General features: G+C 45.1%; 1 protein-coding gene across 1 annotated transcript in view; it reads right to left on the bottom strand.

The window, feature by feature from the left end:
* Positions 1-22,373, bottom strand: part of LOC109579033 (scavenger receptor cysteine-rich domain-containing protein DMBT1-like) — an 89,891-nt gene that overhangs the window by 3,480 nt on the left and 64,038 nt on the right. The window contains exons 28-32 of the mRNA XM_070780464.1: positions 21,248-21,362; positions 8,630-8,941; positions 6,430-6,605; positions 3,795-4,162; positions 129-307 (exon numbers count right to left, since the gene is read on the bottom strand). Of these exons, the coding sequence (XP_070636565.1) occupies positions 129-307; positions 3,795-4,162; positions 6,430-6,605; positions 8,630-8,941; positions 21,248-21,362 (1,150 nt within the window). The remainder of the gene's footprint in view (positions 1-128; positions 308-3,794; positions 4,163-6,429; positions 6,606-8,629; positions 8,942-21,247; positions 21,363-22,373) is intronic.

Below are 22,373 nucleotides of genomic sequence, written 5' to 3'. Positions count from 1 at the left end.
TGGAACTCGGAGAAATCACCCATGAGTCTTTCTCTGATCAGTTCCTTTGTGGATCTCCAGTGGTCCCACCATTTGGAAATGCTCAGTCTGCTCTTCTGTGGCCTTCCTGGGGCCTGTGGCCCTCTTACTTCGCCCTGCACAGCCCTGGGAGCAGCGGGAGGAGTGGTCCCCCACTTTGCAGATGGTGACCTTACACTGCAGATAGATCACGTCATAGCTGGTGAGAATGCTGAAGATGTTGAACTTGAATTGGGCTACATTCTTTTGCCGGGAGTGCAGGTTGATATAAGTATTGTCTTTGATGCACCTGATGGGAAGAAAAACCCCAGGTCAAGAGGATTAACTTAAAGCACGCTGTTGTTTGCTGTTTGGTCGCTCAGTCGTGTGGATTCTTTTTGACCCCAGGGACTGCGGCCTGCCTGGCTCCTCTGTCCATGCAATTTTTCAGGTGGGAATACTGGAGCGGGTTGCCATTTCCTACTCCAGGGGATCTTCCTGACCCAGAGATCAAACCTGCGTCTCTTGTGTCTCCTGCATTGGCAGCTGGATTCTTTACCACTGTGCCACCTGGGAAGTACCAATTTAAAGCATGGTGTGGATTAATTCTGGCTCAAATAATTGGGCTTGGACACAAACCTCTGAATTTCAACCAGAGTTCCTCCCACTACCCACTCTTTCTTTTATGAAAAAAATGAGATGGTTGGATGACATCACCGACTCGATGGACATGAGTTCGAGCAAGCTCTGGGAGTTGGTGATGCACAGGGAAGCCTGGCATGCTGCACTCCATGGGGTCACAAAAAGTTGGTCACGACTGAGTGACTGAACTGAACTAAATTGATGAGAGGAAAAAAACCACCATTCCTAGCCAGAAACAGAAAGGCACTGTAAAACATAACAGAAAAACAAAACAAAGTAAATGCTAGCCAGAACTATTACCTACTCTATTTTTTCAAAAGGGTAGATTAAAGCTGGTAGCTATATTATTCGAGGGGCTTCCTTGGTAGCTCAGCTGGTAAAGAGTCCACCTGCAATGCAGGAGATCCAGTTCAATTCCTGGGCTGGGAAGATCCCCTGGAGAAGGGATAGGCTACCCACTCCAGTATTCTTGGGCTTTTCTGGTGGTTCAGATGGTAAAGAATCCTCCTGCAATGCAGGAGATCTGGGTTTGATCCCTGGGTTGGAAAGATTCCCTGGAGGAGGGCATGGCAACCCACTCCAGTATTCCTGCTTGGAGAATCCCCATGGATAGAGGAGCTGGGCGGGCTATGGTCCATGGGGTCGCAAAGAGTCGGACACCATTGAGCAACTAAGCACTGCTGCTGCTGCTGCTAAGTCGCTTCAGCCGTGTCCGACTCTGTGCAACCCCATAGACGGAAGCCCACCAGGCTTCCCCGTCCCTGGGATTCTCCAGGCAAGAACACTGGAGTGGTTTGCCATTTCCTTCTCCAATGCATGAAAGTGAAAAGTGAAAGTGAAGTCGCTCAGTCGTGTCCGACTCCTAGCGACCCCAAGGACTGCAGCCCACCAGGCTCCTCCGTCCATGGGATTTTCCAGGCAAGAGTGCTGGAGTGGGGTGCCATTGCCTTCTCCAGCAACTAAGCACAGCACAGTACATATTGTTTGAAGGTGAACTTAATTTATTTTAAAATTTATTTTGTGTAACTACTGAAAAACTAAAGAAAGAAGTAAATGATATATTTAGAGGAGATAAAATGGAATAAAATAAAATGCTCAATTAAAACCAGCATATAAAATGTATTAAACCTGCATTAAAACCAGAGATGGCAGCAAAAGGAGAATTGAAGGCAGAAACAAAGAACAAATGCAACAAATAGAAAACAGTTACTAGGAGGCAGATTTTAATCCAACTATGTCAACTATCACTTTAAATGTGAATGATTTAAATATACCAATTGGAAGACACAGACTGCCAGAGTAGATTAAAAAAAAACAAGATCCAACTATATGCTGTCTATAAGAAGACCATTTTAAATATAAAGATAAAGGTTAATTAAAAGTAAAAAGATAGAGAAAGATTTACCAAGTTAATACCAATCAAAAGAAAGCTGGATTAGCTATATTAATTTCAGCCAAAACAGACTTCAGAGCCAGGATAATTAGAGATGAAAAGGGGCATTACACAACGATGAAGGGGCCAAAAGAGGATGAGATGGTTGGATGGCATCACCGATGCAATGGACATGAGTTTGAGCAAACTCAGGGAGATGCTGAAGGACAGGGAAGCCTGGCATTGCTATGTCCACGGGGTCACAAAGAGTTGGACATGACTTAGCAACTGAACGACAACAACAAGCTCCCATCTTAGGAAACTAGAGAAAGAAGAGCTAATAAAACCTGTTAATAAAATAGGCAGAAGTATGACAGTTGTTAAATTCTGGACTCTCTGATATATGTAGCCACTCGGCTTACAGGATCTTGGTTCCCTGACTAGGGATTGAACCTGGGCCACGGCTGTGAAAGCACTGCATCCTAAGCACTGGACCACTAGGGAACTCCCTCTCCTTGCCAAGTTTTGAAACGGGAGACCTAAAAGGGAAGAGCTTTCTCTCTCTGACTCAGTGCGGCTTAGTACCACATCTGTGCACTTCCCACACCGTGGCTCACTCTACCTGTGGAAGGTGCTGCCTCTTGCCCTCCCCAACTTTTGGAATCAGGCACCATGATGCCTCTCAGGGGCTTTAGGAAGCGCTCACCGCTTTAGTGGCTCTTACCACTCTGGAGCTTCCATCAGAAAGTGAGTTTTTGATGTCTTCACACTGGTTGCCAATTACCCATCCATAAGCATTTTGCGCTGGTTGGGGGATAAAAGAGCTATAAAGGCAAACATCTTGCCTGAGTTCTAATTTGGCAAATGTTATGTCTAACCAAAGGTGCCAGAATAAACCTCATCACTGTAAGAGCTTAGCCTAGGATAACCCAGCAGCCCATCAGTGCTGGCCAAATACCCTGAGGAATGGGGAATGCAATAGTTATAAAACTTGGAGGGAAGAGAGGCATGAGTCAGCAGAGCCTGAGACAGCACAGGCTCTGCCTAGGACTCTCTGGGGATTCAAGGGATGTTGTCTAGACTTCCTATAATTATCTGCCCTCAGCTGGGATCAGAGGGATGGTTAGGGTCTGGGCTCCACCTCTGGACAGGATGAAGACTCTGGGCACAATGTTCTGATTTAGGACTGCCAGTTAAGAAGATAACGGTCAGACTTCCCTGGTGGTCTAGTGGTTAAGAATCTGCCTGATAATGCAGGGGACAGGTCCCGGAAGATTCCACGTGCCAGGGGGCAACTAAGCCTGTGCACCACAACTACCAAAGCCCGCGTGTGCTTGTGGGTTCATGCTCTGCAATCAGAGAAGCCACCGCAGTGAAGGCCCTGCTCACCACAACCAGAGAAAGCCCAGTGAGCGGCAGTGAAGACCCAGTGCAGGCAAAAATAAGCATAAATGAATAAACTGTTGTTGTCTAGTCTCTAAGTTGTGTCCAACTCTTTGTGACCCTATGGACTGCAGCCTGACAGGCTCCTCTGTCCATGGAATTCTCCAGGCAAGAATACTGCAGTGGGTTGCCATTTCCTTCTCCAGGGGATCTTCCTGACCCAGGGATCAAACCTGCGTCTCCTGCATTGGCAGGCAGATTCTTTACCACCTTCGAGCCACGTGGGAAGCCCAGATAAATAAACAAAATTATTAAAAAACAAAACAAAACAGGTCCCCCAAAGGAATAATAAGTAAATAGTCAACCACATCAACCAGACAGGGCCTTCCACTTTCCTTACCCTTGCTTGATCAAATCATACTTGACAGTTGTAAAATCACTGGGGTCTGGAGAAGCCACACAGGTATCCACAAAGAGCCGCAGGCTGGGGTTGGGGCTGTGGAGTGTGGCCTGGAGGAAGACCTCTTTCCTCCGGCTGGCGTAGTGTTGCCCCGTGTTCTCTCCGTGCTGGGACAGGGGCAACTCGAGGAAAGATATGGACACATCGTAGCTAGCGTTCTCCCCAGGAACGACTTCCACTGCTGACGGGCCATCCACCCTGCAGGTGAACTTGAGCTGAGGCACCCTGTGCCGCAGGACGACTCGACCCGGGTGGCCCCTGGTTCGGCCTCTGACGGAGTTGGAGTAGCTGAGGGAGCCGCGGCTTTCCTGGGAGGAGAGGGGAGAGTTGGTGGCCTGTGCTCCCGGCTCCCTGCCCAGTGCTTTCTTCAGGAGCGAAGACCTCTGCTTTGTGCCCACCACTCGGAGCCAGTTTGCTGAGAAGCTGGAGGGCATGAGGTCTCAGGCATGACCTCTCTGGTACCTGAGATCATGAGGGGTTGACCTTATGTCCCTGCTTCTGGGAGTCTGGGGTGCACGCAGGGAACCCCTAGTATGCAAGTCTGGACTCCCTTCTGCCCTCTGTGGGGGCCAGGCTTGGGGAATACAAGACAGGGTGGGAGGTCCACTCTGGCTGCTGAATTCCTCTACCGCTCTGCCCTGCTCTGACCCCCAGACCAGCCCTGGCTTCTTGTGAGCTGCGGGGCTGGCCCTATGGACCCTCACTCAGCCTTGCTCCTTCAAAGCCAACATGACTTCAAGGGGCCAAGAAGGTACTGGAGGCTGATGAGTAGGGGCCTCCAGCAGCCTCCTTCCCATAGCCTGCTGCGTCATGGAGACTCATCCTGGCCAGGGATGTTTATTCCAGGGAGCCTTGGCCCGTGCGACTCAGGTCCAGTGGCAGTCTGCCTTGAAACCCTCCAAGGAAAGCCCCAACAGCTTACAGCAGTGTTTCTCACTGGTCTGCTTTGTTTTCCTTTCTTCTTTTTGCCCCTAAGAACCCGTATCTCTCTTCCCCCTTGAGAGGGATGTCACCCTTGTAGAGAACGCACAGCTTAGAAGAAAAACTGAACTCTAGGACTGTGTGGGCCTGCCCAATTCCGACCAGACTTTGGGCTTCCTGTGGTTCACAGCCCTGAGTCTCTCCCGTGACCTCTTCAAGCTGGCTGCTGCCTCGGGGCCTCTGCACCCCTCTGCTGACCCCCTGCTTGGAGCCCTCCTCCTCTTCCTCTGTACCTGCTTTATGTCCTTTTTCAGGCCTCGGTTCTTTGACCACCCTATTCAAAAGTGGTCTTCCACCCCAAAGCATTTTCTATCCTTTGCCTTGTTTGACGGTCTCCTTAATCCTCTTCACGACAAAGGACTCTCATCTGTCTTTATTCGGGACCTGTGTCTCCCTTCTCGCCAGTGTAAGAGCCGTGGAGCTGTGGTCCTGTCAATCACAGTGGCTGCTGGGTCCTCAGCACCTAGAAGGATGCTCATTCCCTGACTCTGAAATCGGACATGGGCCCTTTTTATGGGGAAATAGAGCTGCCTTTCCCCATAGGTGCTTGGGGACTTGCCACCACTGCAGGCAGTTCCTGAATTGCTATCTGCTCTGGCCCTAGAACTGTGGTCAGCACAGGAAGCTTGCAGAGGGAGCTGGGCCAGCCAGGGCCAGAAAGGACAGCTCAGGGTTCTCCCCAGTGCCTGGAAATGTCCAGGGCCTGCTGGCCTCCCAGACACTGGGGAGCTTCCAGCAGACTGCTGGGGAAGAAACCTCTGAGGTAAAAATTAGAATTTTTAGAACAAAGAGGATACGAATGATCACAGTCTGCACAGATAGATGCAATGTGAAGTACGGACTTAAAGTGGCTATTTAGCACCATGGAGACTGCTGGAATGCATTCAACCTCCAACAATGTCAAGTGTTTGGGGTGCTCTTTTTTTGGGCATGTGTCTAAACAGGGATGTGAAAGAATACATGAATAGCATAGGGATCTTGCTTTGTATCCTGTTACATTATTAAATGTGCCTATGAACATGATTTTCTGGCTATACACGCTTCCTGTATCTTTGGTATACTTGTTTCCTTAATTTCAATGATACTGGTTTGTGAAATAAGTAGGTGGTTAAGCAAAATGAAATAAACATATTCATTTCATTATACATAAATATCTTAATATTTGTTTCCTACATTGGGAAACCTGGTTAGAAACACAGCACTCAGGCTGTCTTCCCCAAGCCCAACACTACAGCTTGCACATGGTAGGTGGGCACTAGTGCTGAATAAAAAAGCATGTGGTGACAAAATGCTTTGGCTTTGCAGCTTAGAGAAGAGCATCCATCTATCCATCCATCCGTCCATCTGTCCATCCATCCACCCATCAGATCATCAGCATTCTGTACTTGTTACTATGTATTCCAAATTCCCAAAAGGAAGGGCAGTTTTAGACAAATTAATGAGTTGCTCCAGGTCTCATGGAACTCAGAACCAAAGTCATGGTTGTGCCTTTCCTCTGTCCCTATTCAGGTTTTTAACAGGTGGTTGATTCTCCCAAGCCTCTCTTTTCGGCCTCCATCCATAGAAGGGTACCACCACCTTGTCAGTTTCATACCTGTCTGACTGTGCCACAGTGGCCATAGGGAACGTTGAAGATCAGGTAGTGCCCTGTGACTCGGGGGCGACACAGCTTATCATTTAAATGGATGTCCCAGGACGAGTAGCCCAGCCTCCGGAGGTAGCCTCGGTCAATGACAACTTGGAAAAGGTGAGGCCAGCAGGAGAGCTGGGCTGCAGAAGGGGGAGGATGGGGAGAAAGTTACAAAGAGAACCTGGAGCCCTCAGGGGTGTGAGTTATGTTTACTTTATAAAAGTACCATGGACAGTGCCCTGGGTTGGCTTTCATCACCCACTACACCCAACTTGACTTCCATTGACTTTATATTTCCCCTTCTTTCCAAAAGTCATGTCATACCCACAGGGTCCTACCCACAGAACATGTCCCAGAGACAGAGCCTCTTCTAAGGATTTAAAGGACAGCTCATCTCATATGGTAAGAACATCTGAGCCTGAACATCCATCTGAGCCTTTGTATGAGGGTTAAGTTAGAAAGAAGGAATGGAAGCCAAGGGAGGGGGTGCAAAGGGACTTCCTCCCCAGCCTCCTAAAGCCCAGCAAGAGGATGGAGATACAAGAGATCTCAGGGGAGACACAGAAACTGGTCCCCTCACATAGTCTGTTCATTCTTCCACAGACAATGGGTCTCTTAGCTCCCCTTTTTGGATTCTCACACCCTAGGAGGGAGGAAGACTTTACCATTGTCCTTGGGTACCACAGAGTCAGCCGCACCTGGTGAAGGGGGACAAAGAAAAGCAAAGGTCATCTGTGTAGAAACACTGGACGGGGACAACATAGCCAGCAGTGGACATGAACTGTAGGAAAAAGGGCTCATTGGATTCACCTATTAAAGCTGAAGCAATGGCCTGGAAATACTCCAGGGTGATGCAAGGGAAAGGAGGGCCCAGGGCCTCCTGATGGAGTTGGAGGGAGGGATTCTGGCATAGATAAAGTAGTGTTGAGAATGGTGTCATCAACACCAAGATTTGTTGGAGAGAGAGACTAGTAAATACAGGGCTTTGCAGGTTATAAAACTCATCGCATGGTTGAACCCTGGCTGGCGTCCCTTCCCATGCACATGGCGTGCACAGTAGCCCAGGCTGGGAAATGCACACTTCATGGCTATCAAGCCCTCCCCTCCCAGAAGCAAGGCAAGACAGAAACCCAGGGCCAGGACCCAGAAGGAAGCACGGCTGGCCAGATTCCCTCAGCCCTTCAAACGCTCTCAGCCCCAGACCACTGGTCCTTTGGCTGCTGAACCTGATGAAAAAGAAACCCTTTGGTGTATAATCTGAGAATAGAAGCTAAATTACCATTTACAGGGGGCCCCCCAACAGCATGAGGAATAGCTGGAACTGTGAACAGACAGTAAAAGTGAGGATCTGGAGAAAAAGGACCCCTCAGCCCCAAGGCTGACTCACACTACATGGCTCCCTGTGGAATTAACTGTCTCAAGGGGGCTCTGATAGCCTATTTGGGCCCCATTTCTATGCAAAACAAGAGAAACTTGCACATAAGGCACAAGGAACAGCAAGGACGCCTTTGATTCACCTATAAAAAGTGGGATGGAAGAGCCAAAATGAGCTAACCTTGTTCACCAAACCTTAGAATTCCATCACTCTGTGAGATTTAGTGGATACATTAAGGACAAATATAGGGGAGGATGACTCCACACAGAAGGTCTGCCCATGGAAGTCAAATGCCAAGACAAATGGCTGGTGACAAAAACTATTCACTGAATCTTGGATGAAAGGGACCAAGGGGAACCCAGGACAGTGCAGGGTTCTGACTTCCAAGGGCCAGGTCAAGGTGGGGAAGGGACTCCACCTAGGACTGTGCCCTTATCAGAGGTTTATAAGGGGACAACAGACAAATTCTATATTTTTTAATCATTTTTTTTAAGTTGTCACTTCTTTTCTTGGCTTCATATACTTTTAGCTATATTTCGGGGCAAATACTGCGCTGAACTGGAATTAGAAAAACTGGCTAATAAAGTGCCACCTCTGTCTGATTAAAACATCTACCACCATGGCTATGTAATAAAATATGCTCTTTTATTCTAGAATCTGGGGCCATGGCCCACCTGACATTCCTCGGGCTGGTGAATTCTGACCTTAGGGATGCTTGGAGAGGAAAGAACGGGTGGAGCCTTAGGAAGACCCCGGGGAGGGGCCGGCGTGGCAGGGGAGCCCGGGTACCTGCGCAGACCACGCTCGCGTCCTCCCAGTGCTGGCAGTCGTGGCGCTCCCAGCCCGCGTGGGCGCAGTGCTCCAGCGCATCCTCGGTGCCCGCACAGCGCACGTCGTCCAGCAGGATGGGCCCCGAGCCCGGGCCGAAGCGGCCGCGACCCAGGGCGCCCAGTGCGCGCCCGCAGCCCAGGACGCGGCACACCACACGGGCGTCTCTGATGCTCCAGTGGTCGTCGCACACTGTGCCCCACACGCCCTCGTGCCGGACCTCCACCCGGCCCTCGCAGCGGCCGCGCCCGCCCACCAGGCGCAGGGGCAGGTCTGCAGGAGGCAAGAGGCACTAACTCATCACATCTATCCAGTGAAGCTTCTTTTAATGAATTAAAGTCACATTGTAAGAACTATTATGGATACAGATTTTCAATTATAAAATAATTCCTGGGGATGTGATGTACAGCATGGTGACTATTATAGTTAATAAGACTGTATTATGTATTTGAAAGTTGCTGTGCGGATCACAATAAACTGTGGAAAATTCTGAAAGAGATGGGAATACCAGACCACTTGACCTGCCTCTTGAGAAATTTGTATGCAGGTCAGGAGGCAAAAGTTAGAACTGAACATGGAACAACAGACTGGTTCCAAATAGGAAAAGGAGTTACGTCAAGGCTGTATATTGTCACCCTGCTTATTTAACTTATATGAAGAGTACATTATGAGAAACGCTGGGCTGGAAGAAGCACAAGCTGGAATCAAGATTGCCGGGAGAAATATCAATAACCTCAGATATGCAGATGACACCACCCTTATGTCAGAAAGTGAAGAGGAACTAAAAAGCCTCTTGATGAAGGTGAAAGAGGAGAGTGAAAAAGTTGGCTTAAAACTCAACATTCAGAAAACGAAGATCATGGCATCTGGTCCCATCACTTCATGCAAAATAGATGGGGAAACAGTGGAAACAGTGTCAGAGTTTATTTTTATGGGCTCCAAAATCACTGCAGATGGTGACTGCAGCCATGAAATTAAAAGATGCTTACTCCTTGGAAGAAAAGTTATGACCAACCTAGATAGCATATTCAAAAGCAGAGACATTACTTTGCCAACAAAGGTCCGTCTAGTCAAGGCTATGGTTTTTCCTGTGGTCATGTGTGGATGTGAGAGTTGGACTGTGAAGAAGGCTGAGCACCAAAGAATTGGTGCTTTTGAACTGTGGTGTTGGAGAAGACTCTTGAGAGTCCCTTGGACTGCAAGGAGATCCAACCAGTCCATTCTGAAGGAGATCAGCCCTGAGATTTCTTTGAAAGGAATGATGCTAAAGCTGAAACTCCAGTCCTTCGGCCATCTCATGTGAAGAGTTGACTCATTGGAAAAGACTCTGATGCTGGGAGGGATTGGGGGCAAGAGGAGAAGGGGATGACAGAGGATGAGATGGCTGGATGGCATCACTGACTTGATGGACATGAGTCTTAGTGAACTCTGGGAGTTGGTGATGGACAGGGAGGCCTGGTGTGCTGGGATTCATGGGGTCGCAAAGAGTCGGACAAGACTGAGCGACTCAACTGAACTGAACTGAAGAGAGAACTTGCAAATTTTCCTCTTGAGAAAAAAATTTTTGTAGCTATGTTTGGTGATGGATGTTAACTCAAAGTACTGTGGTGATCATCTGCAGTATATACAAATATTAAATCATTATATTGTACACCTGAAACTAATGTTTATTTTTTATGTTATGTTAATATTAATTATATTACTATGTTAATTATGTTGATATGTTATATGTAAATATATTAATATGTTGTGTTAATATGTTAATGTTTATTGAGGTATTGATTATACCTCAATGAAAACCTCTATACTATGTAATGTAGTTATTCCATTCCTAGATGTTTACTCAAGATAAAGAAAACACACGACCTCAGAAAGATGCATAAACAGCAGAATTCTCAGCAATACACAAAACCTGGAAACATTCAAATGTCCATCCACAGAAGAATGGACAAATAAATTGTGATATGTATGTCCATAATAAATTGTGGTATGTCCACACAATGCATCATTACTAAGCAGAAACAATAAAAATGAAAAAAAAAGAACAAATTACCAACATATGGAAGCACCTGGGGCAAATCTTAGAAACAATTCATTGGGACCTCCCCGGTGGTCCAGTGGCTACGACTCGGAGCTCCCAATGTAGGGAGCCTGGCTTTGATATCTGGTCAGGGGACTAGATCCTGAACACCACAACGAAGACCCATTGCAGCCAAATAAATGTTTCTTCAAAATTTGTTAAGTAAGGTTGAGAAGTCAGACACAAAAACACATATGCTTTGATTTCACTTTTATGAGATTCTAGAAAACCAAATCTATTTATAGCGACAGAAAACAGATCAGTTGGCCTGGGAGAAGTGGAAAGGATTTACTGTAAAGGGGCATGAGGGAACTTCCTGGGGGATGGAAATACTCTAAATCTTTTTTTTTTTTTAATTTAATTTTAAAAATTTTTTTGCCTTGTCCTGAGGCATGTGGGATCTTAGTTCCCTGATCAGGGATTGAACTGTGCCCCCTGCATTGGAAGCACCAACTCTTAACCACTGGACCACCTTTGAACACAACTGAGGGACTTGACTGAGCAACTACGCGCACACACACCACTGAAGGCCCAGAATGCTCTAGGTCTTGACTGTGGTGGTGCTCACACAGTTGTATATATGAGACAAAACTCACAGATGTGTGCAATTTACTGTACATAATTATACTTCAAAAAAGGTGATTTAAAAAGTAAAACTAATTTAAAAAGAAAACCTATATTATGTAGGTGGTGCTACACCCACAATGTGTATAAGATGATTTGCCTTCATATAAATTGGTTGCCAGTGACTATTTTTCAATTTCCTGCTCTGCTCAGCACATAGAAGATGCTCAGTGAACGTTAACAAACATCTCCGGCATCTGCTTCTCTGTGACTGAAATGCCCTTGTCCAGGAGAGTTGCTCTCCTCATTGACTGTTACTGAGATACTGGAAGCAAGATAACGATTCTTGTTTGAACTATGAATAAAGGCAAACATCTGAGTGAGGTCTTGAGAGGTGCATCAAGGCTTCTAACCTACAAAATGTACGTGTGTGCACACATCTGTACCTGCACACATGCACCTAAAAGCTATAAAGTTTTCTGTAAAGGGTAAGAAATTTCAATGAAAATGAAATAACAGTATTAATAATGATATGATAGTTTTAGTGCTTAGAAACAAACAAAAATTACCAGGTAACGGGGTCACTTCCTCATCAACTGAAACTGAAACTGTAAAAAAGAAAAAACAAGCTTAAAAACATGCATATCCTCGAAGTCACATATTTATATTCAAAGCTGAAAATGAACCAAATGTTTTTTCTAAGTTTAGACACTAATGCTTTTTAAAAACTTTTTGCTTTAGTTTGAGTGCCTAAATACTGTTCATTAGGTTTTATTTTACTTTTTTTTTGGCCATTAAGTTGCATCAAAATGTAACAAGTAGTGTTGTGTGCTGTTTATTTTCCAAAAATTAAATTATTGGTTTATTTTAAAAATTTTTTGGCTGTGCTGTGCAGCATGTGGGATCTTATTTCCCTGACCAGGGATTGAACCTGTGCTCCCTGCATTGGAAGCATGGAGTCTTAACCGATAGTTATCAAACAATTTATTCAATGATCAGAAAAATTTTATAAATGCACTGAAGTTTTGAAAGGAGGAATTCAAAACATTAGATTTTTACAAAGGCTGAAAATGAAATAAAGAAAATCAAGTGAGATTCCAGAAATATTTTTAGATAAGAGAGAGACCATATCTAATATTAAAATCCCATATGAAAGTATTCAGAAGGAAGCAAGGTAGGAAGAGTAACAATGGGCTTTATGACAGCGTTTGGTTGTATAAACTACTATAAAACTAAGGATTAATTTAGCAACAGGCATATGATTGTTACCAGGTGATGGTGTTGATTCTGTTGAAACCAGATCTGTGGCTGCCAAAAAAATTTCCAGTGAAAAGAAAGCTTTAACATTTGAATTCATTGAAATTTTACGCTGTAGACCACAATTTTTAAAAAAATAAGACTGTTTTAAGCTGTATATAAAAGAATCCCCTCTGCTTATTTATCTTGTGGACTTGTGCATGCAGGGGGTGAAACAGTGTATGTGAAGTTGGTCTTTAACACGGTAGATTAACAATTCCCATTATGAGCATTTACAATGTGTCATAATTTACGACTCTAATTATTAACATAAACATGCCAGCTAAGTATTATCACTATTTTATGGATGAAGATGTGGAGACTCAGCTTATATACATGTCTGTGAGTGCGTGTGTGTGATAAGTCACTTCAGTCGTGTCCAACTCTTTCCAACCCTATGGACGGTAGCCCGCCAGGCTCCTCCGTCCATAGAATGCTCCAGGCAAGAATACTGGAGAGGGATGCCATGTCCTCCTCCAGGGGGTCATCCCCACCCAGGGATCGAATCCACATCTGTTACATCTCCTGCATCAGCAGGCAGGTTCTTTGCCACTGGCGCCACCTGGGAGGCCCTGTACACAGGCCTGGATCACCCACAGTTCAGACCCAAGAGACCCCAAAGCACACTCTTCTGACACCCCTCTGCCTTTCAGGGCACAGGATGTGGGAGTCGCATTCGCTCTGGCTCCACGAGGTGAATCAGGAATGTGGGGGTGGGGGTGGTTAGTGGCTTGGAGCTTCCCCAGCCTTTCCTGTGCTCTCTCCCCACCTCTGTTAGGGAAAAAGGAAGCGTTTCTTCTTGGCTGGATTCTTTCAGAAAGCCACTCACAGAGCTACTACAGAGAGCAGAGAGATACCTGGTGAAGAAGGAGCTTTGCTTGAAGTGGGAGTCATATCTGCAAACAAAGAAGGATCAAACTCGAGTATTAGTGAAAAGGAGATGGGATGATTTTTTTCAAAAACAGTGTGGTTGAAAACAGAAGAAAGTGAAAGTGAAAAGCTCAGTTGTGTCCGACTCTGCGACCCCATGGACTGTAGCTCACCAGGCTCCTCTGTCCGTGGGATTTTCCAGGCAAGAATACTGGAGTGGGTTGCCATTTCCTTCTCCAGGGGATCTTCCTAACCCAGGGATTGAACCTGGTTCTCCCACACTTTACCGTCTGAGCCACCAGGGAAGTGGTGAATGGATAAAACCAACACTATCACAGTCCATCCCCTAGTGGGTGTGTCTGGGTGGAGGGGTCAAAGTATCGCCTGAATCATCACAGGACCACGCAGCAGGTGGAGGTGTGGACCCCCAGCCCTCTTGGGCACATCCAATCAAGACCAGTGTGACAAGCAGGAGGTGTTCCCTGGTGGAGGGACCACTTCTGTGTCTGTGCGTGAACGAGAACGTGAAGCTTAATTTCTGTGAAAAGGAGGCTGGGACTTCTGTTTACATTGGGGCTTATTCTGTAGACAAAATATTCAATGTATATGCTCACTTCTTAAAGAGGGGAGTTTAAACTTAGGAAATGTGACAGGCAGAAAACATTACCAGAGAGGGTGTCCCCTTCTGCTGAGGCTGAGAACACATCTGTGCATGAACAAAGAGAATAGGACACTTAGCAATGAGAAAAAAGATACTTTGTGTGTCTTTTCATTGGGGTTTACTTTGTGGCCAAAATGGTCGTTAAGCGGGCTTATTTTCTAAGTAGGACAACAAAGTAAGAAGCTAGTCTGGTTCATTTAAACACCACAGTGAGAGAGCATTTACCAGATGGAGAGGTCATATCTGCTGAGGTTGAAGAGAGATCTGTAGAAAAAGAGATGAAGAAACTTATGTACCAGTGGAGAAGACTCCTGGGTTTTTACTGAGACTGTGTTGGGTACAAAACATCCGTGCGACAGCCTAGTCTGATCAATGGAACTCCAAGAAGAGATGCTTATGGGACACTAGAGAGTGTTTTACCTGGTGTGGAGGTCACACTGGCTGACAACGAAGCTGCAGATGAACAAAAAGAACAAGGCAGCAATAAGACAGCCACACCAGGCATACATGTTTCTATAAGATAATAAAGACGTAAAAATGGCCAACAGAGATCAGTATGACTGACTTGGCTTGTCTGCCTACTGTCTAGACAGGAGCTATGGCAGGGCATCTCCAAATCCTCTACTGCCCCAGGGAACCCCTCTACCCCCTGGGTCTCCTCTTGGAGACCCTTCCCTTCTCCCCTTGGAGGCTAGCTGTTCAGAGGGCAACAACCATTGGTCCAAGTTTCTCCATTGTATGGCGTTCATCTAACAAAGATTCCATAAATGGCGGACTTGCTTTTTCCCTGCTTCCCCTTAAATGAGTGGGAGATGGTGACCCAGGAAAGGGTGACCTCTGCAGACCGGAACTTTCCCTAGGTAGGCTGTCTCAAGATCTAGACTGAGGGTGAGGAGGAGTATAAAAAGTCCATTTGTCTCATACTAAGAGGTGCCCTGCATCTCTTAGCTTTATCAGTTGCTGCTAAGTCACTTCAGACGTGTCCGACTCTGTGCGACCCCATAGACGGCAGCCCACCAGGCTCCCCCATCCCTGGGATTCTCCAGGCAAGAACACTGGAGTGGGTTGCCATTTCCTTCTCCAATGCATGAAAGTGAAAAGTGAAAGTGAAGTCACTCAGTCGTGCCCAACTCTTAAGTGACCCTATGGACTGCAGCCTACCAGGCTCCTCCATCCATGGGATTTTCCAGGCAGGAGTACTGGAGTGGTGTGCCATTTTCTTCTCTGAGCTATATCAGTAATAAAGACCATATTTTGGTTCTGACTCTGATGCTTTATATCATAATTCTTCAACACCTGGAGTAGTGTAGAGCATCTTCTTTATTGTCCTTCACCCAAATAAATCTCTAACACTATTTGTCAAATTATTAAGTCCAAAGTCACACGGGTGAAAATATGTGGGTTATTTTCAAATCTCTTTTGATACTGATTTCTAACATTATTCCAGAGTGATAAGAGAACAGACTCCGTATGAGCTCAATACCTTTAGACCATGAAATTTTTGCACCTCGTTTCATGTTCCTGGATATGTTCTAGTGTTTTCTAGTTTACAGCCTGTGGCAACTTGAATAGAATTTGTATTCTATTTGTGTGAAAATTGTATAAATCTTAATTATGCTGAGTTGTTTCATGGTTCTTTCCCTTCTAGTTTTCTGTATATTCATTCTATTAATTTTTGAGAGTTTGATATTCAAACTCCAACTAAAACTCTTAATTTATCTACTTAAAAATAATTGTAATATTTAGTAGAACTATATGTAACTTTGTCCTGTACTTTCCAAGTCTCCTGTAAATGTGTTATCATACTTACATAATTTAAAAAATAAGAAAGAGGAAAAAAAAAAAGTTACACAGTAACTCCTCAGATAATGGCATCACTCAAAGTCCAACAACATCCAAGAGGAGAGTTATTTGTTACCCTGGTCAATTCTGCATCCCTCACTACCTTGGCACGTGGCCATCTTCAATGAATGCTGGATGAACATTCAGAAGGATCAGTAAAAGCCGTGGTCTGACTCTCCACCAGTCTCACAACACCTACATGATGGCTGGTGTTCAGGAGAAGGTTCCTTCATGGACGGTTGACATTCGACCACCAGTCAGTCCAGCGAATGACTCAGTGCTTGTGTTTGGCTGAATTGGCTGGACTAATTTCACCCTTGGCCCAGGCAGTTAGTGTGGCCTTTTTTGAGTCAGGTCAGTATAAACATATTTAAAGCTTTCAAAGAATTTATCATAAACATGTTTTAAAACTTTCAAAGAATTTATCATGACATAAATAGTTATTTAATGAGCTCATTGGAAAATCAAATAATTTATAAGCAAGTAATTTATAAGAGAATAATTTATAAGACAGACAAAGCCCGAAATAACATCAAAATTAATTACCTGTTGAGGTGGTTACAGCAATACTCAGAGATGCTGGAGATAAGAAAAGACAATTGATCAAAACTTGCCAAATGGCAAAAAATAGTTGTATTACAGTTAATTAATTTTCTTCTCTCTGTCCCTGGAGCATAGAAACCATGCGTGTGTGCTGTCGTAAACCACACGTGCATGTGTGCGTGCTTAGTCGTGTCCGACTCTTGTGACTCCATGGACGGTATCCCGCCAGGCCCTCAGTCCATGGGATTTTCCAGGCGAGAATACTGGAGTGGGTTGCCATTTCCTACTCCAAGGGATCTTCCCAACCCAGCGATCACACCTGAGTTTCCTGCATTGCAGGTCAATTTTTTTTTTTTTTTTTACCCACTTAGCCTTTGGGGAAGCCTATGGAAACCACGGACTTCATTATTTAATCAGTAAGTCTTGATTTATTTATCTATTCTGGTAGGCACTGTGCTAAACGCTAGAGTGGGGCAACCAACAAAACTAGGTATGGCTCCTGCTCTGCAGAACTGCTCCTGTGACAAGCACTATGGAGAGCTTCGCGATGCTGTGAGAACCTGCAACAGGCGAGCTGACCTGGCCAGGGAGACCCCCTCTCTGCCTGCCTGACCCCTCGAGTCCCCACGCCTGCTAAAGGGTCTGGCCCAGACAAGGCACTCTGCTCCAAAGACAACAATACCCTGACGATACACCTCCCCAGAGCTGTCCTAGCCTTGGCCCTGGTGGCATACACAGGCAACCTTGCTGTCTCATCCATCTACATTTGCAGTGGGCAGAGGGCATTACCAGGTGAAGGAGTCACTTCTGCTGAGGTCGGAAGGATGCCTGAATATGAAACACAAACAGCAAAGTTAGTCAGTGGATCAGAAAGTTCTTATTCTTTTTCTAATACACATGATTGTACCTTTCCTATTATCTCATTAACCAGGCTTTGCTGTTGGAAAAATTTAAGTGTGAGAACTGTCTCCCACCCTCTTGAATAAATGTTTAAGCACCTCAATAAAAACACGAGTGGTGTGTGCCCTGAACTACTGTGCTTGTACACACACAGCAGTCAACCAAAGTGGAAACACGCTCTGCAGCCATTTCTCTGTTATCAGGCCCTGCTCTGAGGTTAAATGTTTATTAGGCGGTTTTAAATCTTTTCTATGCAATGCTAATTGACACCTATCACCATTTTAGTACCACAGTCAAATTGTCTGCTGTATTCTGTGTTAATATTTTCCTATTTTGTTGTCTTCCTAATTAAAGCTTATCACTTATCCTATCTCTTCAAGATAAACTGTACATTTCTCTGTCTCTTAAATACAGATCTTCTGTTCATTAGAATATCAGAGCCTCTGGCAAAATGGCAAGAGGGATGGTGTGAGCAGATGCAAACTATTATATATGGGATGGATCAACAGCAAGGTCCTGCTGCATAGCACTGGGAACCATCCAGTGATAAACTATAATGGAAAAGAATATAAAAATACGTTTATATGTATGTAACTGAGTCACTAGCTGTACAGCAGAAATTAACACTGTAAATAAAACTGTAAATCATCTATCCTTCAATAAACTTTTTTTGGATAGCAAAAATAAAAACATGAGCTGTTATAAATTAAAACTCTCCTGAAAGAAACCAAGTTTCCCTGCCCTCTTAAACAGAAGATACTGGTCATATATTAACTTGCGTGATTCAGGCTCATTAAGAAGAAACCATTGCTGTTCAAGGTTGTATTAAGGAGGTATCTCAAAGGATGTTGAGTTTAGTGGGTACTTTTGCTTCAAATTGTGATATTTAAAAAGGCTGGTGCCGAGAGCCAGTGTGAGGAATTCCGCCCGTGGCAAAGGTCATGAGGAAGAAGGCTCGGCATATGCAAAGTTGGGATCCGAGCCTCAGGAGTCCCCCTGGAAATTCTCAAACATCTACCCCCAAAACCAGAGTCTGCCTACTTTACTGCTTTGTGCTCTCACCTATACCTCTGACTTTACGGGGGGCTGTCCCCCACCACCATCTCTCTCTCTCTGAAAAAGAGTTAACTTACAGCTCCAGTTAATAAAGTTCCTGGGCATGACAAGAGTGTTTTAGTTTACAAACCCCATAGATGGCTCTCTAACTTGCCTGACAGGTTTACCTGGACTCCTACAGCTATGCATACGATTGTTTACAGTCTCCCAACTGTGAGAGGCACGGGGAGCTTAAGATATTCAAATAGTATAGAGAGTTAGAAATTGTCAGAATAGAACTAGTAGAAGATTTCATTGTTGAGCCAATGCTTGCTGCCAAGTTTCCACATCCCCTGTATTGTCTCCTTGGAAGTGTATTAATTAATACAGTTGGTATGTAGAAAAAATAAGTAGTGGCCTTGGTGTTAACAACTTTAGACTCTTAAGGTAATAAATTCTTTCCTTTGTTGTAAACCCATTGCACCTTTGCCCTATCGGAATGCAACTTTATCTAACACCTTTGGAGGATGGCGCCAAACTTTAAAATAATTACTCCTAGAGAAAATAAGTCTTATGGCTGACAAACCTTTATCAGAGTCATAAAATGTTAACAGGCCTTCTGGCCAGAAGATGATATAAATCACCTAAACCATTTGTATACAATAAATTTGCAGAAAAGAAAGCCTGGTCTCAATAAGGATCAAAGACTGCTGACTTTGCATGATTTCACATCCCTGCAAGGAGATCCAAGCAGTCCATTCTGAAGGAGATCAGCCCTGGGATTTCTTTGGAAGGAATGATGCTAAAGCTGAAACTCCAGTACTTTGGTCACCTCATGCGAAGAGTTGACTCATTGGAAAAGACTGATGCTGGGAGGGATTGGGGGCAGGAGGAGAAGGGGATGACAGAGGATGAGATGGCTTGATGGCATCACTGACTCGATGGACGTGAGTCTGAGTGAACTCGGGGAGTTGGTGATGGACAGGGAAGCCTGGCGTGCTGCAATTCATGGGGTCTCAAAGAGTCAGACATGACTGAGCGACTGATCTGATCTGATCTGATTATCCTCTATGTGCAACTTAGGGTATAAAAGCCCCTGTTGAAAATAAAGCTATGGGCCTTGCTCAAAGCTTGGTCTCCCCATGTCGTTCTTTCTTGTTTCCTTTTCCTCCTTTTCTCTTCTGTTCTTCCTTCAGGCCAAAATAATTTGAGCGTGGGGGTCCTCTGGGACCACTTACTTGCCTGGGCTTCTAAGACCCACTCGAGAAGGTGCCTAAGGTGGGGCACCTTCCGCTATTCGAGAGGGTGCCTGCGGCCTCTGTGGACAGAGCCTACCTGGTGTCACAGATTATATTGATTTTCCGCATAAACCAGTTATTATTGAGCATCTAATAAATCTCTGCTTTGCTATTCTAATCGCCAACACCGTACTCCTGAGGGAATCCCTGGATCCAACCCGGGCTGGACCCTGGGAGGCTGGTGACACTGAACGGTTTTCTGAACCCTTCTGTGGCTGTCTGTTAGCATTTCCTGCCCTTACCACTGTGGCTCTTCTATGAGGTCTCCCCCTCCCAGTCTCTGCACCTCCTCCCTAATCTGTTGTCTCTCATAATACACAGTCAGCAGGGAGACCAGAGTGCCAATTGTTAAAGTGTGTGTAGGAAGTATGAACAGTAGATTCTGTGGATCACTCCCAGGTGTATGCAAGTGCTTTCCTTGAGTGTTGGGACCTCAACTTCACTGTATATTTGTCTATTTCTGGATTCTAGTCTATTTTCCAAGGGATTAATTCAGCCAAGTGACCCCTGGGCCAACAGTACTCTTTAGGTAGAATTTCAACACATCATTATCTCTTAACATTAGTAAGAGGACAAATCAGCAGAAAACTTGTTACCAGTCACAAGGACCAAATCTGTGGCTGAAACTGAGGCAGGAACTGTCAAAACAAGCACAATTTATAGAAAACTGTAATTAAATACCAATCTTTTCAATCACGTTCATTGGTAAGATTTTTAAAAGAATTACCCTGCTTACAAATTATGTCCCAGTCTTGTTCATATTTGATTATGCTCTGTTACTATTTGATTCTCCTGTTCTCCTTTCCATTAAGCTAAGGGAAATAAATAGTGAAGGAGGTGATACTTGGGTCTGGGACCCAGGAGATTTGGGTTCTAGTCTCTTCTCTGTGTGTAAACAGGCATGTGACTTTGGACAAGTTCCTTTGTATCTTGAAACTTCAGAGGATGCATCTGAAAAATGAAGTCCATGGACTAGCAGCATCCGCACCATCCTGTGAGAAAGGCAGACATTTAAAACCCCACCCCACCCCTCACTCTCCCTCAAGGAACTGAATCGTAATCTGCATCTTAACAAGATCTCCAGGTGATTTATAGACACATTAAAATTTGAGAGGCACCAAACATCCAAGTGGAGATGACTCCAGGTCCAGAAATAATTGGCACGGGCCAGGAGGAAACTAGACAAACAGCATGTGCCCATAAAGGGAAACCCGTCTCCTCTCTGCCCTGGACAATCAGTGCCCTGTGAAAATTCACACTTGTATTTCCCAGCCTCTGGCTTCCCCATCAAAGCTTGAAATCTGGACTTTTATATGAAATCTCCTACTTTTAAAATGTGGTATTAAAAAGAATGAAACTTCGCATAGGCAAAACTCTGTTGTCTGAAACAAAACCAATCTGTAGGTCAAAACTAGTCTGCCAGCTGCGTCTTTGTAACTTCAGGTCTGAACAATCTCTAAGATTTCTTCCGACTCTTGTAAAGATGTTACACTGCGATGATGCCATATTGAATTTGTCCTTGGCTGAGACATCTGGTAGCTGATTCTCGTAGATCCAAGGAGACATATCTGTTTCATCGTCTGATTTTCCATAGAATATCCATTTCTATCAAGTTTGGCAGAGGGCTCTGAGACTTTAAAAATAGGAACCGTGAGCTACTTACATAACTGTTTACAGTTCAGAGAATATTTGAGTTGAATTGACTTGGGTTGAGATGGTATTTCTCCAACTTGCTTGGTTGTATATTGATCAACTCAGGTCCTAAGATGATCCCCAGTGTCCACAAGAGGGGAGTTTACCAAAGGACACGTGAGTTGCTCACCTAGAGAACCAGGCAGGTCCCAAGAGGTGGCAGCACACACATCCCTCAGGGATGCGACAACAAGCTCCCATCACTGACAGCTTGCCCAGGAGTGTGCCACCCAATCCTCGGACAAGTGCCACCCTCCCATTCTGCAGATGATGAAACAGAGGCTCTGAGAAGGAAGGGGACTTGGCCAGTTGTCACCCAAAGGTATAAGGCTGGAGCCAGACCATAATCCCAGGTTCTCTGGCTCCAAATTCTGTGATGCTGCATTTCTACTCAAACCCGGAAGGTCTCAGCAGTCAAAGAAGTTTGAGAAACATTCCATATTGCCAAGTTTAAAGAAGATCCCTTAGGGTAGGGCTTGCCAGAGCTTGAACATTTTAATAGACTGAATCCTCAAGAGAGGGGTATTGTATTTCCCCAACTTATTATGGGCTTCCCTTGTGGCTCAGCTGGTAAAGAATCTGCCTGCAGTGCAGGACCTGGGTTCGATCCCTGGGTCAGGAAGATCCCCTGGAGAAGGGAAAGGCTACCCACCCCAGTATTCTGGCCTGGAGAATTGCATGGACTGTATAGTCCATGGGGTCGCAAAGAGTCAGACACGACTGGGTGACTTTCACTTCCACTTTCAACTTACTTAGCCATGCAAATGCTTTCTTTTTTTTTTTGACCGCACAGCATGTGGGATCTTAGTTCCCAGACCAGGGATCGAATCTTTGTCTACTGCAGCAGAAGCACAGAGTCTTAACCACTGGACCACCAGCGAAGTCCCGTAAATGCTTTATAAAAGTTCACCTATCATTGGATTG

This window comes from Bos indicus, chromosome 26 (genome assembly GCF_029378745.1).
Source record: "Bos indicus isolate NIAB-ARS_2022 breed Sahiwal x Tharparkar chromosome 26, NIAB-ARS_B.indTharparkar_mat_pri_1.0, whole genome shotgun sequence".
Taxonomy (NCBI): domain Eukaryota; kingdom Metazoa; phylum Chordata; class Mammalia; order Artiodactyla; family Bovidae; genus Bos; species Bos indicus.
This window is presented reverse-complemented; position numbering and strand designations above follow the sequence as displayed.